Raw genomic sequence first — 16,989 nt, 5'->3', positions numbered from 1 at the left:
CTGCGGATGCTGCTCCCCACCAGCCCCCCGGAAACACTGATTTCATGGAAACCCAGCCTGGGTTGGGTTGGGAGGGACCTTAAAGCTCCTCCAGCTCCAGCCCCTCCCATGGGCAGGGACCCCTTCCACTGGAGCAGCTTGCTCCAAGCCCCTGTGTCCAACCTGGCCTTGAACACTGCCAGGGATGGGGCAGCCACAGCTTCTCTGGGCACCCTGTGCCAGCGCCTCAGCACCCTCACAGGGAAGAGCTGCCCAAGAGCTGCCTGTTTCCTCCCCAGTCCATGGGTGCAGCAATGAACACAGCTGCCCTGTGGTTGAAGGGGCTGTGGGTACAGATCCATCCCATGGACACTGCACACAAGCAGGATTTTCCCAGGTGTCCCTGGGCTTGGGGTGCAGGGAGGGGGATCCTGGTGGATGCAGAGATGGGATCAGCAGGAGCATCCCTGTAGAGGAGCAGGGAGCAGCAGCCACTGCTGCCTGCTCAGCTGGGCCCCATCGCACCCCATCCCATGGCCCAGGCGACCAAACAGCCAATGTCCCCCCAGGCCCTGCAGCAGCATCACCACCGCAGGGGAGGGGTTGTGTCCCCTGCAGCATCCCCCAGAACCCCCGCCAGCAGCAAACCTCTGCCCCTGCTGATGAATATAGTCTTTTTATTGACTACTTTGGAGTAGAACAAACTAAATACATCTGTACCAGTTTGGGTTCCTTTATACAGTACATTAAATAAGTTATGCACAGGAATGAAGTAACAAATCCCTATTACAGAATTAAATGTCAAAAAATAATAATAGAGAAACCTCAACCCAACGTCTGCCCAAGCCTGGGGTTCACATTTATCATTCCATGTCGAACAAAAGCAATCGCTCTAACCATGACTGTTAGTATTTCATCCATGTACACTGGGGTTAATCTGAATACACCATCAAGGTTGCATGAGAATTATGGAAGACAATCTATGTACAAGCACCTTCCTCCTCTTCCCACATCCCACCTCGTGGTGTTAGGGCCACCACTGACCCACAGGGTTGGGGCAGGGCAGAGGTGAGGGATGTCACAACCAGACCTGATTTACCTGAGGCTGCTCCCAATGTGCCCCCTTAGGGCCTGTGCCCCGGGGCTGCCGGGGTTTGGGGCTCACCCCATCACCTGCATCACTCCTGGGGTGCAGGACTCCGCTGGCTGCCCCTGCTTCCAGGCTGCTGCAGGTCAGGGCGCTTCACCCCAAGGTTCAGCATCCTCCTGCCCGGCCCCCAGCAGCTGTGTTGGTGCAAAGGGCACTGCTGGGGCCATGGGTGATGCTCCCAGCTGCCACCAGAGCTGTCTTCAACACCAGGCAAAGACTCTGGGGTTCTTCTGCATGGTAAGACCTCACAGGCACAGGAATTGCCCAGCTCTATCCCATGACAGCAGCTTCCGAACAGCTTTCCTCAGGGACAGGAGGGTTCAGTAGGGCACTCGTTCATCCCTGGGCAGCCAGCCCCACCACAGCACGCTCCAGGTGATCCATCCCATCTCCATCAGTCACCTCCAACTGAACTGATCCAAACTAACTTGGGAATTACTCGCCTCATTGGGCTCCAACCCAGGAGCAGCCATGGGAACACGGCTCTGCTGAACTGATGGTTCTCCAGAGCCCCTTGGGGTGCAGGGTGGGAGAGTGGGGCAGAGCCCATCAGGACGTCCATGAACCATGAGATGAGCCCCACTGTGCCCCCAAACAGCCCCACTGTGATGTCTGCAGTGCCCCGAATCCCTCCATACACATCCTAAGCAATGAATCTTCCCAGGCCGGCCATAGCATCCTTGCGGGATCTCACTCTGCATGTTTGGGATGCTCGGATGGTGGACAAGGCAGTGGTGGCACATCCATGGGGATGAGGAGAGGAGTGCAGCCGGTGTCAGAGCAGCACCACAGGGCTGGGGGAAGAACCGATGCAGGAGGACACCAAGTCCTGTGTTTAGTTTGGCCAAGGCGTGCAGAGAGCACAGTAACAGTCCTGTGAGGATCTCTGGTTCAAAACCACGGCAGAAACTCCCAAACCAACAACTTCCATGCAGTGAGAAACACAAAAGCTTTCTGCATAGCAAAGTAACAGCACCCCGGTGGGAAGGGCAGTAACTGCCTGCAACCAAGCCAGGTTTGGTCTGCACGCTCTCCTCCCAGCAAAGGTCCCACCAGGGTGACACAGAACCGTCCATCCCATCACCAAATGGGATTAAAACCGTCCAGAAGTGACTGCCCACAGCTCCCTGGTACTGACATTTGGTTTAGAGCAGATGAATCCCCTCCTCCCCCTCTGCAACCACCAGCTGCCAGCCTGCAGGCAGAGGAGGAGCCAGCTCAGCTTTTGCCATTGCACTAGAGGACGAGATGCTCCTGCTGGGGAATCAGCTCCGGCCTGTTCACAGCAACCCCCGGCCACCTGAGACACCGTGCCTGGGCGCCAGGGGAGCACGGGTCCATGCTGTGGAAGAAAGGAAGCTGAGGAAGGAGCTTGAGCACATCTGGCCCATGAGGATGGAGCTCCCATTGTTCACCCCATGCTCAGCATCTCCTGCGTGCGCCAGCAGCTCCCCACCGAGCCCAGGTCCCCCCGAGTGAGCGTCCAGTGTCCTCCAGTGCTGAAGGATGCTCTGGTTCTCCCTGCAGGGAGACGGGCACCGAGGTGCTGTGGGCAAGGTTCTCGATGAGCCACGGCAGGAAAAGGCAGAATGCGATGGCAAAGCCCGAGCGTCGGCGCTGCGAGGAGGCGGCGCCATGTGTCAGATGTGTCACGGGGTACGAGGCGCTGTGGGGCGTTTTCTGGCTCAAACCCCCCCCAAGGGAAACCACTCAATGGGAGCGAACCCAAACTTCCCCTTCAGAGCCCGTTCGTGTCTATGGCTGTCACGGATGCGGGGGTGGAGGAGCGGGACGTGGTTGCCGAGGTCTTCTCGAGGGCTGGGCTGGGAACGCCGTCGAGGCTCTTGGCTGCGGAGCGGCCCGTGGGCAGAGCCAGGGGCTTGCTCTGGCCGTGCAGGCTCTGCCCGCAGATGCGGTGGTGCCTCTCCCAGTCCTTGTGCTGGCAGAAGGAGCCGCAGTAGCGGGCGATGTTGCAGCCGCTGCAGGTCTCGCTGGCTTTGCGACCGCAGTTCCAGCAGCTCTGCAAGACCAGAGACACCAAAACGGGTTCAGTTCCTGAGGGCTGCGGGATGGTGCTGACTCAGCAGCTCTGGAGGGGACCGCTCATCCCCTCTCTGGCCCAGATTTAATACCATTAACATGAGCAAGCCATTAATCCCTGCTGCTTTGCCAAGGGTACCAACCACACTCTGCTCTGCCCAAACCTGCCTGCCAGAATGCACCGCTCACATCCTCCACCCAAATGCATAGAGGAAACAGCAGGCAAGGGCTAAAAACCACGCTGCAGATGCTGCTATCCGGCCTTTTTATTTCCTGTTTTAAGCAGCTCTATTTTGGTCTCGCTCCCAGCCCAGTGCCTCCGCAGGGATTACAGCGCGTTGTGCAGGCACCATGTGCCGTGCCCCCTGCCTCGCTGCACAGGAGGCTGGAGCAGGCTCATTTGGAAAGGAAAAACATCTCCTTTGAAGCCAGGTGGAAGCAGCACCAGAGCCTGGCTCTTATCTGGAAGTGGAGCAGAGCCCGACCAAAGAAGTGCCTGCGGGCACCATGTGAGCGCCAGGAGCTGCGGCTGCTCTGAGGCAGGGCATGGATCAGCTTTCCTGCAGCTGCACCCCTGCGTCAGCAGCGCCCTGAGCAGGGCAAGGTCAGCTCACGGAGAAAGAGCCTTGGCCAGAGCCTGGTCCTGCCCCTCTGGCTGCTCCCCGCTTCGGTGCCTGCAAGCAAAGAGCTGCTGGAGCAGGGACGGGGGTGGTGGAAGATGCTGGGTGCAGCACTGAGATTCCCTGCTCCCAGGGTCTGCACCAGAGCACCAGCTCCTGGTGATGATTGATGGGCTGGAGGCAAAGCACCAAAGTGAGCTGGTGGGGAGCGAGCTGCTCCAGAGCCAGTGTGACCCCGGGGCTGCTCGCGCTTCCTGAAGCAGGACTCACAACCAGAAATCCCCACCAAAGCCTTGGTAACTTGGAAAACTGGGGCACTGCTTTACAGCTGTCTGCACTTCAAGGGGTTAAACTGCTTCAGAGGTTACACCTGCCAGAACACACGGCAGCTCTTCAGCATGGCCCCAGGGAAGGGCTCTGGGGCTTGCACAGGAGGAGCTGGGGGGGTGACAGCGGCTCCCCGGAATGGCTGGAGGAGAAATTCCAGCTTGCCTCATTTCTTCCATGGCTTCCTGAGCAGTTCCACCCACTCCCATCATGTGTTTACTGACTGGTGCATTCAACCAGCAGTGATTGAACTGGGACATATCAGAGTGCAGAGAGAATGCTCTGTAAGAACACCTAATATTTACATGGTTCCTGCAGCGCATGGGGACAGGAGCTTCCCGAGCTCCAGACTGAAGGCCCACAGGAGGAGGGAATGGGACTTGCTGCCCGCACAGACCCAGCTGACATTAACTCCACGTTCCCATCCCATTTCTGCTCCGCAGAAATAAAAGCCTCTGCGTTCGTGCAGGAAATTAAAACAAGAAGCAAACCACACGTGGATGGGAAGTGGTGGTGCAGGAATGAGCTGTGCAGTTCTTGCCCAGTCCAGCTGAGATCTCCATGAGCTTCAAATTAAGCAGCAGGGAAGGTAATGAATGACTGAGGTGTAGATCGAGTTCCCCATTCAGCAGTGTCACTGGCTATGACAAACCAAGAGTCAACCCTTCTATTCCAACGTCTCATTAGGTGTTACAAGGCTCCTCACAGCAGGGATGGCCACCCTGCACCAACACTTCCCACCTACCCCTGCACGTATGGGAACGACACAGCAAGAACCATGGGGGCCTGGAGATGAGGTGAGCACACATGGCCCAGGCTCATGTTTTGGGATCCAGTGGAACAACGACATCCCAGAAAATACACATGATGTGGGGTATGGTAGAGACCATCAGGTACATGAAGCTTCACCTGCAGCCAAGCTTTTATCCTGCACTATTTTAAAGCCCACAACAGAGATTCATTTTCTGCACAGATCAAGTACCCCACAGCAGGTTTCTGAGCTAAATGGAGAGCTGCATCCACCATCATCCTTCTGCTTCCACATCTCCCTTGATCCCAAGAAATCCTCGTCATTGCACTGGGTCACAGAGTCCCAGACTGGTTTGGGCTGGAATGGACCTTAAATCTCATCCAGTTCCAACCCCTGCCACAGGCAGGGACCCCGTCCACTAGAGCAGCTTGCTCCAAGCCCCTGTGTCCAACCTGGCTTTGAGCACTGCCAGGGATGGGGCAGCCACAGCTTCTCTGGGCACCCTGTGCCAGCGCCTCAGCACCCTCACAGGGAAGAACTGCCTACAGTCTAACCTAAATCTACCCTCCAGTAGGGTCCAGGTCATGGACGCCAGTTGTGACTTCATGTGTGGACACCAATTCCCCTACAAACAAAATCAAAAGCAAAAGGTTTTTTTTCCATGCTAAGTGCATCCTGGCAGGGCACCCATAACACACAGTAATAGTAACTGAACTGAGACTCCTAAAAGGAAAAGGGATGAGGAACCTGCAGGCTCTGAGTCACTGCTGGGCAGGACCTGGAGACTTGGAGTGTTTGCAAGTCCCCTGCTAGCATGTCCCCTGGCACCTTACCTCCGTAGACTCCTCCTGCTCATTTATCACTAGGAAAGCATCCTCGGTGGCCTGGCGCTTGGCGTCCGCGATGGTCTGCTCCATGCGCGCCCTCTCGGAGGCGATCATCTCAAACGCCTTCTGCTCGGCCTCTGCCACTGCCTTCTGCACCTCGGACATGGCCTGGCGCTTCACCTCGTTCACGGCTTCTTCTGGAAGGAAAGAGCAGCTTCAGCACCCGCCCCAGGGGCAGGGGAGCCCCACAGAGACACCGGGGTGCAGCCACGTGTTCCCTGTGGCAGCACCAGCACCGCCAGGCTCAGCCCCACGGGCTCCCCACACATCATCCAGAAGGAGCTGAGCCCTTTGGAAAAGCCAGGCTGGGGGTGTTGGCAGCCAGATGTGCACATCCTGGGGCGTTCCTGCAGCTGGGCTGCTCCTGTTTCTGCCGAGCAAAGCTGCAGCATCTGTGTTTACCGCAGGCGAGGCGGCCAAGCCCTCGCCAAGCTCCTCACAAACACTCACCAGCTTTTTTCCAGATCTCCTCAGTGACGTAGCCCGTTCCCGACCTGCTGCTGAACTCCCGCAAGGAATCTGCTGGAATAAGGGACACAGCAAAAGGTTGGCACAGCCTCGTCTCAGCCAGCTGCTGCTGAAGTGCCCAGCAGTGCCTCCGTACATCGCGGGGCAGGGCAGAATCAAGCAGCTCGAACTCAGAGCAGAGGATTCCTACAGCTAAAGCTGTGCATCAAACGCTCATGATAAATTACAACATTTAATTAGTGCCTTGCATAATTTATGACCCTGTATAACCCATTTCCTGGTACTCTGTAACAACAGGCAATGCTTATGCTATGTTTGTATGCCAAACATCTGCACTGGCCAGAGACTCTGAGCATCAACCTATGTGACCAGCAGCTTACATTAAACACAGCTCTTCCCACTCCCAAGGGCAATTCAAAGGCTTGAAATGACAAACTGCCCTGCAAGACCTCTTACAACCAGAGGTGTACACATCCCTCAGCACCCATGAGCCTGCGAAGAGCCAATGTGACAGATGGGGATGGTGACACAAGGGCCTGAACACAGACTGCAGTCACGCAGGGAAGCTTTTCGAAGCCTCATCCTGTGTCCCTGGTTTTTAAGGCTTCAGAGTAACTTTCTGAAGGCTCAGAACAAAAACTGATTCATGTCCAAGGTTGGTGGGAGAACAAAAGCACTTTGTGAGTTCTCACAACAGGAATGGAGCGTGACAATCAGCCCTTGGTCCCACAAGGGGAGGAAGCATCAACGGTGTTCCCAATTCATTAAAAAAGAATATTAAACTATATCACCTTTAACATCATGGGGCTGTAAGTGTATTAGTCATGACAGACTTAAATATAAAAGGGCTAAAAGCTGGCTGTGCTCATGAGGCCATCACGCAGCCCAGCCACCCCATGGGCTCACACTGTATTTACTGGGATGGAAATAAGAATCACATCCAGATGAATAAACCAGCATTTTAGACTTGGTTTTGTACAATGGTCAAACCCCCTGCATACTGGAGGTGAGAAACAGTCAGCTTCAATAAGGTTAACTTGACTCATGATATAGAAATAGAATTAATAAGCCAGGTAGCTCTTACATTTACAGCAGTCTTTGGCATTTTAAGAATTAGCAGACCGTGACATTTTAGATCGTGTAGACAGACTGGGAAGGGAAGAGAGCTGGAACCAACCACTTCTTCTGCCTTTTCACCCCCCAGTTTCTCTGTGGATAAACTTGGCTTGGTTTGGTCAGCGAGTACAGCTCACTGACAAGGAAAATGCCCTTCTCCCAGAACTAACAGAAGCTGCTTCCTCCAGGAGCTCACCCAGGAGCTTCCACGTATCCACTGACTTGTCTCTCTCCAAAGCATTGAGAACAGTTATGCACTGCTGAAGTATTTAATTTACAGAATTCCAGACTGGTTTGTGTTGGAGGGGACCTTAAGGTTAATCCAGATCCAACCCCTGCCACAGGCAGGGACACCTTCCACTAAAGCAGCTTCCTCCTGTTAGGGTGGTGCGGCACTGGAATAGGTTGCCCAAGGAGGTTGTGACTGCTCCATCCCTGGCAGTGTTCAAGGCCAGGTTGGACGAGGCCTTGGGTGATGTGGTTTAGAGCGAGGTGTCCCTGCCCATGGCAGGGGGGTTGGAACTTGATGATCTTAAGGTCCTTTCCAACCCTAACTAGTCTGTGATTCTATGATTCTATAAGCCCCTGTGTCCAGCCTGGCCTTGAGCACTGCCAGGGATGGGGCAGCCACAGCTTCTCTGGGCACCCTGTGCCAGTGCCGCACCACAAATTATACCATTATCAGACCCTATTATCATCACTTTCTGTCTAATATTGTCCTAAGAGGACACCACAGGAGGTTGTGGCCGCCCTGGCTCACCACTGCCGATGGAGTCGGAGCTGCTGGGGCTGTGCTGCCTGGGGAGCAGGTCGCTGCCCGCCTTGCGCGGCTCGGCCTCGCTGCACCGCCTCTTCCAGTAGTTGAGCTCCTCCCGGTCGGCCTCCTGGCAGCGCCGCAGCACGGCCATGGAGCGCCGCGTCTTCTCCACCATCTCCATGATGCAGTTCAGTGCCTGCAGGAGGAACGTGTGCTCAGTCTGGCTCACAGGGTCATCTCCTCGATTTCTCACTGGAGGCTCCATCTCAGGAAGATGTCATTGTCTGGAGTGATGCTCCAATCTTCCCTCCCCACCATCCACCTCCTTGTGGTGGCCTGTTCCTCCACAAGCCTCTCAGAAAGCCCAGATATGGTATCAACAACAAGAAAATCAAATTGGAGCAGGTGGATCACTGGGTTGCTGCATCCCACAGAGCTTCCCACATCTCCTGCCTGTTCCTTACGTGATCAAGATGCTTCCACTCATCAGCCCACTCTCTCTCTGTCAAGCGGTGGTCCACCAGCTCATCCTGGTATCCTCCATTCAAACCTGCAAGAAACCACAGCCACAGGAGTGATCAGATGGACCAAGGGCTTTCAGTGCTGCAGAGGGGATGTGGCCCTAAGCGATAACAAGGAACAGTATTTCAGCTACATGTAACTGAGACTGTAAAACACATCTCAAGGAGGTGGCTCTACAGGGGCAATTCCACACTGGTGCTTTTATCCTTATCTGTGTCACCATCTCTGAAGTGCTACAATCCACTCACAGCTCTGGATCTGATCTGCTTGCGAGCTGTCTCCCTTATAACCCCACAGGAGCTCAGAGCTCGTGCCCTGTTGGAAACACAGCACGTACCTCCCACACCCCCTTGGGGAGATACGGGCTGGGGGGCCAGGCTCTGCTCTCCCGCTTCAGTGATCTCAGGGAAGTTACTTTCTACTTCCCTGCCTGCTGGGTTGGCCACACTCAACTCACACACTGGGTCCTTCCTCCTTACCCTGGGTGACACCAGCCTTTACATGTGTACAGGGAAATACAGCCTCAGCCTTCCCATTTTAACCTTCCACGCTCTGAATCCCCTTCAAAATCTCTTGCTGAGGACATGGCCACATTACACAGCTTTGGGTGCAAGTGGCCAAGCAGGGACTGATGCCAAAGCTCAGCTCCTGGACCTCACAGCTCCTACAACTAGAAGCCCTGCAGGCTTTCTCACCCAGAGCGCCGTGCCTGTCCCGGATCTCTCTGTGCTCCAACATCTTGCTGGGGTCCCTGTAGAGGTGGGAGGTTGCGATGTCTTCCAAGGTGTAGTGCTGGAGGGGCGGCGGGGTGGGGTGGAACTGCCCCCCGGGGTTCATCAGGGGGATGGTGAGGGCCGGGCTGTGCCGGGGCGCAGGGCTGATGGTGCACACCCGCTTGGCCGGGGGGTCTGTCGGCAGCGGGTCCCTCTCAAAGCTGCTGTCGTCCCTTCTGCAACCACACCAGCAGAGAGGTGTTAGCACAGCACGAATGCACTTGCAAAGGGAAAGATGCGGATTTCAAACCAGTAGAGCTGGGGCAGCGATGATTTTAGTGTGTGGGGGGGAAGGCAGGGAGCTAAACCAAACACACTCAGCTTGGGAACAAATCCACAGGATGACCCTGTCAAAGAACAAGGTCAAGATGCCCGAGTGCTGTGATTCATCTTTCTGAGCATGACCACATTAACATTTCACAGTTTTGGTAAAGCTGAGGCATGCTCCACATCATTACATAACAAATTCCGACTTGGAATAGGAAGTGCTGAAAACAAACTGCATCCTTCCAAGAGAGTGCCTCTGTGAGCTGCCTGGGCAGGGGGAGCTCAGCTCCCTCTGGGACAGAACCGGCCTGCAAGAGGATCCCAACCTGAATTCACAGTGCAGGAAGAACAATCACTGATGTCTCACTAACAGCCAGAACAGTTGTTGAGAGTGGTAAAATCTGCTTTAGCCCTGAGTGATGTTAAAGCTTTGACAGCAGCACAGCTGAATCAAGTCACGACTTCAAGACCGCGGCAGCACACCAAGTGCTGTGTTTACCTGTCTGGACTGTGCCTCTTCCCATTCCCGTTCACCTCGATGAGCAGCTCGGAGGAGTCAGCGGGGGACGTGGTGTTTGTGTTCAGCAGGATGTGCTCGTGCTGCGCCAGGTACTGGGAGGGCGTCTGCTTGGCAGCGCGGGCGCAGTGCAGCAGCTCTCTCTGCAGCAGCGGGAGGTTGGCCTGGAAAACAAGTGGGGTCTGCTCCACCCAGGCAGCTCCAGCTGCTCACACGGTTGCTCTGCACACCTCAGAGCAGTAGCACTGGGTTAATGCACCCCACTGAGCTTCAACCCCTCTGCTGTGCTCTGGGGAGAACCCCCCCTGCAGCCCTGATCGAGCTCTGGGGCAGCAGCACAAGAGGGACGTGGAGCTGCTGAAGTGAGGCCAGAGGAAGCCATGGAGATGCTGCGAGGGCTGGAGCAGCTCTGCTCTGGAGCCAGGCTGAGAGAGCTGGGCTGGGGCAGCCTGGAGAAGAGAAGGCTCCTGAAGGGGAGACCTTAGAGCAGCTCCAGTGCCTAAAGGGGCTGCAGGAAACCTGGAGAGGGGCTTGGGACAAGGGCCTGTAGGGACAGGCCAAGGGGAATGGCTTGAACCTGCCCGAGGGGAGACTGAGCTGAGCTCTTAGGCAGAAGCTCTTCCCTGTGAGGGTGCTGAGGCGCTGGCACAGGGTGCCCAGAGAAGCTGTGGCTGCCCCATCCCTGGCAGTGTTCAAGGCCAGGTTGGACACAGGGGCTTGGAGCAAGCTGCTCCAGTGGAAGGGGTCCCTGCCCATGGCAGTGGCTGGAGCTGGAGGAGCTTTAAGGTCCCTTCCAACCCAAACCAGGCTGGGATTCTATTAACACCTAGAGCCTGTGGCCCCCACTCAGGATCCTCCAGCTCCTGGTGTCTGCACTAGGATTTATCTGTATTTCCTCAAGAGCTGAGGATGGCCTGACACCGATGCACCCAAACCCCAACTGTCACGGGAAGCGCTCTCTGCTTCCAGCATCCAGCCACCCCCAGACAGGCTCCACGTGCCAACACTTCAAACATTCTAGATCTGAACATCTGCAAGTAAGATTATGGGATCAGAAGCTCCTGATGGAGCTTGGTTTGTCTCCTTTATCCCTAACATACAAGCAGACATATGTGGCACTTGTTACAAAGTCAGCTTTCCACAAGCCCGTTCCGCACGGCCACTGCTCGGTCTGTGCAGTCTGTCTTGGACTGGAACTAAATGGCTGTGGCGCTTGAAGGAGGAGCTTTCCCAGGCATGACACACTGCCAAGCACAGAGCCCAACACACAGAGCCCCATCAAACTCCCACCAGCTCCCTGTCACCTTCAGAAAGGGGATCACAAAGGGCCGGAGGGGGAAGTTGGTCGCCTCTTGCAGCTTGCAGTGAAATTCCTCGATTGTCACTGTTGAGTTCTGAGGAAACAAATTAAGAAATGAAATGACAATTTGCTCTTATTTTTAGACACATGGGAAACGGCTCCAAATGAACAGAACTGGAAGAGAGACTGCATCTGCCACGCTGGGACTGACAGCTTCCATCGGATTCAGCCCAACAGCCAAGACGACTCAGGCCAATGGAGCAGGATTGCTGCACCAGGCAAGGGGTGAGCGCTGCCTGGCCCACTATCTTCCCAGCTCCTGGGCTGGGAGCAGAGCCTGGGTCTGGGAAGCAGCAGGACCCAGCTGGCAGCTCCTGCAGGGAGCCAGGCATTGATTCCAGCTGCTCAGAGCTGCACCCTTTCCTCTCCTCCTTCCACCAGCCATGAGGTCTCCATCACCCTGCTCCTGCAGCACATCCCCTGGGGCTCTGCAAGCTGCCTGCTCCCTGGGACAAGCAGCATTTGACAACCTGCATGTACAGAGTTCAGCCCTGCAGCAATCGCCATAATCAGTGGTGAGATGACAGTCACAGGAACCTGGGCAGCTTAACATTTCCATTTCCAAAAGGGTGAGCTAAGGTACTACCCTGCACCCATGGAAATGCATATTTCTTCCTTCAGCAGCAGCATTTTGAATCCAGTGTTCAAACCCTGACACTGCTCAAGGCCAGGTTAGATGGGGCTTGGAGCAAGCTGCTCTAATGAAAGGTGTCCCTGCCCGTGGCAGTGGTTGGAACTGGATGGGCTTTAAGGTCCCTTCCAACTCAAACCAATTTTGTGACTCCATGAAACCCTGAAATCCCCCAAGGTTATGAAGAGACTCATGGCTGCTCTGCCCACGACAAACAGCAGAGCTGGTCCTGGGATCAGCACTGGGATCAGCCATATGGGCCCAGCCATAGTGCTGTGCTCCAGGGTCTCAAGTCCCAGCTCTGGGCTTGCACAGCATTTCTACCAGGTAGTCTCTATACCTGCAGATACTTGACACAATTGTGCAGCAAGACTTGTTCATTTGGTTTTTAAAGGATGTTTTCAGGGGTCCATAGCTGCTAAGAGGCACGAAGGCACAGACACACACTGTGTTTGCACTGCCACCCACCCCAGCTCTTGCAAATCCAAGCATGGGAATGCAAAAGAAGGGCAGAAGATGCACAAGTTACTGATCAATCCCTTTCCTATAGCTGCACCCTCAGACTGTCACAGGCATGGATGTGTCTGGAAGAACCAATGCCTTTGGTAACACACATATGCAATCCCACAAAGCAGCAGCTGCTCACCAGGAGCCCAGACCTCTGACTTTGCAACCGCGGCCTTCCCAGGCTCTGCAGACTTTGGCAATGGTTCACTCTGCTGAGCCAGTGGGTTTGGGTTAAGACATGGCAGGAGCAGCCCATAAAGAGGAAAACAGCCCATTAAATACATCACTGCTTATCAATAAATTACATTTTTGAAGTATCCTAACAAGTCTCTACACGCTTGGGAGCAAAGTAGGATTCCCAGCTCTCTGGAGTGAGTCCCTGCTAGCGACAGCACCCTGCCCTTCCCAGTACTGCTGGCTCCCTTGCTCAGAGCTGCCACACTGAGCTCAGGCCAGAACTAAGTAGTGGCTGGAACTGGTTTTTTGTTGTATGGAAGCAGATGAGAGTTAAACTGATCTGTGGCTGGGTCAGGCAATTAACACCTGCACAGGCAAGGAAACACTTCCCCAGCTACAGACTATAACTACAGACTCTTCTGAACTGGGTGAACAGTTTCATTTAGGAGGAGAAATGGAAAGCCCAGCGTAGCCTACGACACCAGACCCATGGCCTTTAGAGGACGGCTTTGTCCCAGTCCGTCCAGAATTCCTTAAGTTTGGCTGCACGCAAGCTGATGCCAAAGCCACCGGACAAACAGCTTTTTGAAACCCACCAAGGCCAAGACAGAAAGAAGTCCACAAGTTTACCAGAATGCATAAACACTGCAGAGCCCTGCTCAGCCAACAGCTCTGCCTGGAAACACGCAGACACACAGCGTTGTGTAACACGGGTACACGCTGCCTGCCAGGATCCCATCCCAAAGTGCGCTCCAAGATCGAGGCAGCCTGAGCTGGGATGTGAGGCTTACCACCAGCGCCAGGACCAGGGTCCGGACCTTCTCCCCGATCTCTGGTGAGATGTCATTGCCAAACTGCTGCAGGGTAGTGAGGAAGCGCTTCAGCTTGCTGAGCTGCCGGGCACCACACGTGGCTGGGAGCTGCTGGTTCGTCAGCGAGGAGGAGGAGGAGGAGGAAGGACCGTTGCTAAACCTCTGGGGTGGGGATGGAGCCCCGTTCAGGGTCGGTGGGGAATGGTTTATTCCGTTGGGCACTGTAAATAGGAGAGAGAAGTGATATTTGGTGTTTAAGAGGATCCAGGACCCTGCTGCTGCTGGCTAATTGCTGCTAGCAAACAGGGCAAGAACCAGAAAAGGGGCTATGGGCAGAGCAGAACCTGGATATTGTGCTGGAGGGCACCCACGGTGGAGCTGATCACCAACAAGACGTGTGCCTTCTCTTCAGGTTTCCCCTGGGCTCACAGGGATGCTCTTGCAGCCCCCAGCACATGAGAACCACACACCCAGCCAAGGCACTGGGCTGGAAGGGACCTCAAAGCTCCTCCAGTTGCAACCCCTGCCACGGGCAGGGACACCTTCCACTGGAGCAGCTTGCTCCAAGCCCCTGTGTCCAACCTGGCCTTGAACACTGCCAGGGATGGGGCAGCCACAGCTTCTCTGGGCACTCTGTGCCAGCGCCTCAGCACCCTCACAGGGAGGAATCTTTTCCTGATACCCAATCTAAACCTCCTGAGTTTCCTCAGGTGTGATTTACACCACAGGCAGTCACACCCCTGGCATTTCTCTCCTCTGCTCAGTGAGCTTCATACCCAGGGCCATCAAACACCAACAGAACCAGCGCTCAGCAGAGCAGGCACACCACTGCTTGCATCTGAGGCAGCCTGAGGGGACACAGGGTCAGCCCTCAGCAGGAATCACTGACCAGGGTTTCCTGGCCTTTGTCAGGCAGAAAATGACACCAGACATCCCAACCATCCTTCCCAGCCTCAGCCTTTACAGTAAGTCATCAGTTCTCATTACAGCCAGGGGCTCATTAGCAGAACCTGCAGCTCAGGTGCCTCCTCCTTACCCCAAGAGGACCAACAGCATCCTGCCCTTGCTCCCACTGTACCTCCCTAGGGATTTACAGGGGGTTTCACAAGCAGGGTTGTTTTTCCCAACCTGGTCCCATCTGCAGCACTGCCTTCTGTAAGTGGAGAGCATGTCGAAACAGACTGAGGGGCTGGAAGTCTGGGAACTCGGCAAGGGATTAGAATCAATTGTTGACATCTCCACACTGCTGTTGTGCAATCTAGAGCCCTGTCTGAAGAGCAGCTGTGCACTGGGGCCCCAACACAGCATAAACCAGAGTCTGAGAGGGGAAAAGTACATCATCATAAATACAGTTTTAACTGATCCACTGGGTTATCCTTAAAGGCCAGACCTGAATCCCTTATGGATGTAAGTGCTGAAGGCCACAAGCCATATAAACCATTCCAAATGATGGCACTCAGGGAAGCACTGCAGCCACCCAGCAGAGCCCCTTGCATGCAGGGCATGCAGTGACGGAGCAATAACTTGTCAAAAGAGATGCCAAAACCATCACTGCAGCTTTGTGGGGATCACACCACATCCCTGTGACCCAGGGAGGGGTTTTTGGAGCAGGCAGCAGGAGGGACCTAACAGTTAAACCGCTCTGGGGCACACCAGGGTTGGAGGCTGGAAAGGCTCCACACACCTGGACCTGCTGTGGTGAGCACAGAGGGAACCCAGGAAGATTTAACCAGAGTCAGTTAAGATGCAAGGGAAAGATAAGGCTGAAGAGACCACCAAAGGTGGTTCCTGCTAACCAAATGGTGACAGGCTCTTTGGGGGCATAATAAAGATGTGGCCTTTTGCAGACAGAGATATGATGAAATGAAGGCAAAGGCCAGGACTGAGAGAATGGGGGTATAAAGGCAAAGCAAACTCATGCCTTTTGTTATGGAACAACACAACCTCAGAAACTGCTGTCCACATCGACTTCCTCAAGGCAGCAAAGTGGAAGAGATGTCCTGCAGAGATGGCATGTACCTGCAGGGTCAGCTACCACAGAGCACCAGCAAGCACAGAGCTACGTGAAGGGCAAAGCTTCTGTGAATTACTCAGAGCACTTACTTCACAACAGAATTGTTATAAATAGGGGGAAAGCTGCCCAGAGAAAGCTTTGCTCAAACAGCAAAGATTGAGGGAGGGGATTCTCCCACTCTGCTGTGCTCTGGGGAGACCCCCCTGCAGCCCTGATCCAGCTCTGGGGCAGCAGCACAAGAGGGACGTGGAGCTGTTGGAGGGAGGCCAGAGGAGACCATGGAGATGCTGTGAGGGCTGGAGCAGCTCTGCTCTGGAGCCACGCTGAGAGAGCTGGGCTGGGGCAGCCTGGAGAAGAGAAGGCTCCTGAAGGGGAGACCTTAGAGCAGCTCCAGTGACTAAAGGGGCTGCAGGAAACCTGGAGAGGGGCTTGGGACAAGGGCCTGCAGGGACAGGCCAAGGGGAATGGCTTGAACCTGCCAGAGGGGAGACTGAGATGAGCTCTTGGGCAGAAAACCAGGCTGGGATTCTATGAACAGCTCTGCTGTGACTGAGGCTCTTCACCCGCTTCTCTGTTCTACTTCCTCTTATTGTTTCACATGAAGGACCCTGCAGAGCAATGGGCTCTATTTATAGCTGGGAGAAGGGGGGCTGCAGCTCCTCAGGAGAGGCTGCCCTGGGTGGCAGCGGTGGCTGTTGATGGCCTCCAGAGCAGAACTCGCTGGGTCAGAGCTGCCGTTAGGCACAGCCCTGTAACCGCTCTGTGTCTGGGGCTCATCCTGCCTGGCCTGACCCCCCTGTGAGCACCATTACCGCAGGGCAACCGGCAGTTATCTGCTCCTGCACAGCACCGGGACCTGCTCCCCACAGAGCACAGAGCTGGGCTGGGGCCTCCATTTCCAGGTGAGAAGACAGCGCTGAAGCAATGAGATGGGGTACCCAGAGCAGTGGGGTTACTGGTTTGGGGAGAGGGGGATGCTAACCTCCTGGGAACATAGAAGTCATCGCCTAGGGGTTACTCTGTCAAACTCTGTCTTGGATACTCAATAGGCTTTTGCTGCTCCTCCCTTTTGTTAGTGATCCACAAGCAGACAGGGCCTTCCTCCAGCATGTTCCTCCTCACCTGCCCCAGCCACGGGCAGTGTAGGACACTCACTCCCTGACTCTGACCAGGACCCTTTCACGCAACTGAGAAGTAAAGGAGCAAGAATGAACTTCACCACAGGCTGCATCTCTCATCAATCTTGGAAAGAGGCAATTAAGTCGTGTGCAATCAGCAGATTCAGGCTCCTTGGCCCTTACCAGTGTGCCAAGC

The 16,989-nt window shown here is 55.1% G+C and overlaps 1 protein-coding gene across 5 annotated transcripts in view; it reads right to left on the bottom strand.

Annotated features, from left to right (window-relative positions):
• Positions 1-1,251: 1,251 nt before the first annotated feature.
• The window catches only part of CBFA2T2 (CBFA2/RUNX1 partner transcriptional co-repressor 2), a 61,609-nt gene continuing 45,871 nt past the window's right edge, over positions 1,252-16,989 (bottom strand). For 2 of the 5 annotated variants that reach the window (XM_061375607.1, XM_061375612.1), the window contains exons 3-11: positions 13,641-13,882; positions 11,479-11,568; positions 10,157-10,338; positions 9,313-9,566; positions 8,560-8,645; positions 8,099-8,291; positions 6,205-6,276; positions 5,701-5,891; positions 1,253-3,149 (exon numbers count right to left, since the gene is read on the bottom strand). In XM_061375607.1, coding sequence (XP_061231591.1) covers positions 2,868-3,149; positions 5,701-5,891; positions 6,205-6,276; positions 8,099-8,291; positions 8,560-8,645; positions 9,313-9,566; positions 10,157-10,338; positions 11,479-11,568; positions 13,641-13,882 — 1,592 coding nt within the window. In that variant the 3' untranslated portion in view covers positions 1,253-2,867. Of the gene's footprint in view, positions 3,150-5,700; positions 5,892-6,204; positions 6,277-8,098; positions 8,292-8,559; positions 8,646-9,312; positions 9,567-10,156; positions 10,339-11,478; positions 11,569-13,640; positions 13,883-16,989 lie in introns of all 5 variants that reach the window. The other 3 variants (XM_061375611.1, XM_061375610.1, XM_061375609.1) reach the window with 3 other exon arrangements.

Source organism: Neopsephotus bourkii, unplaced genomic scaffold (genome assembly GCF_033783945.1).
Source record: "Neopsephotus bourkii isolate Nb327-2 ecotype Australia unplaced genomic scaffold, CSIRO-AGI_Nbou_v1 NB_1663, whole genome shotgun sequence".
NCBI lineage: Eukaryota > Metazoa > Chordata > Aves > Psittaciformes > Psittacidae > Neopsephotus > Neopsephotus bourkii.
Note: the sequence above shows the minus strand (reverse complement) of the source record. Positions and strands in the feature narration are given on the sequence as shown.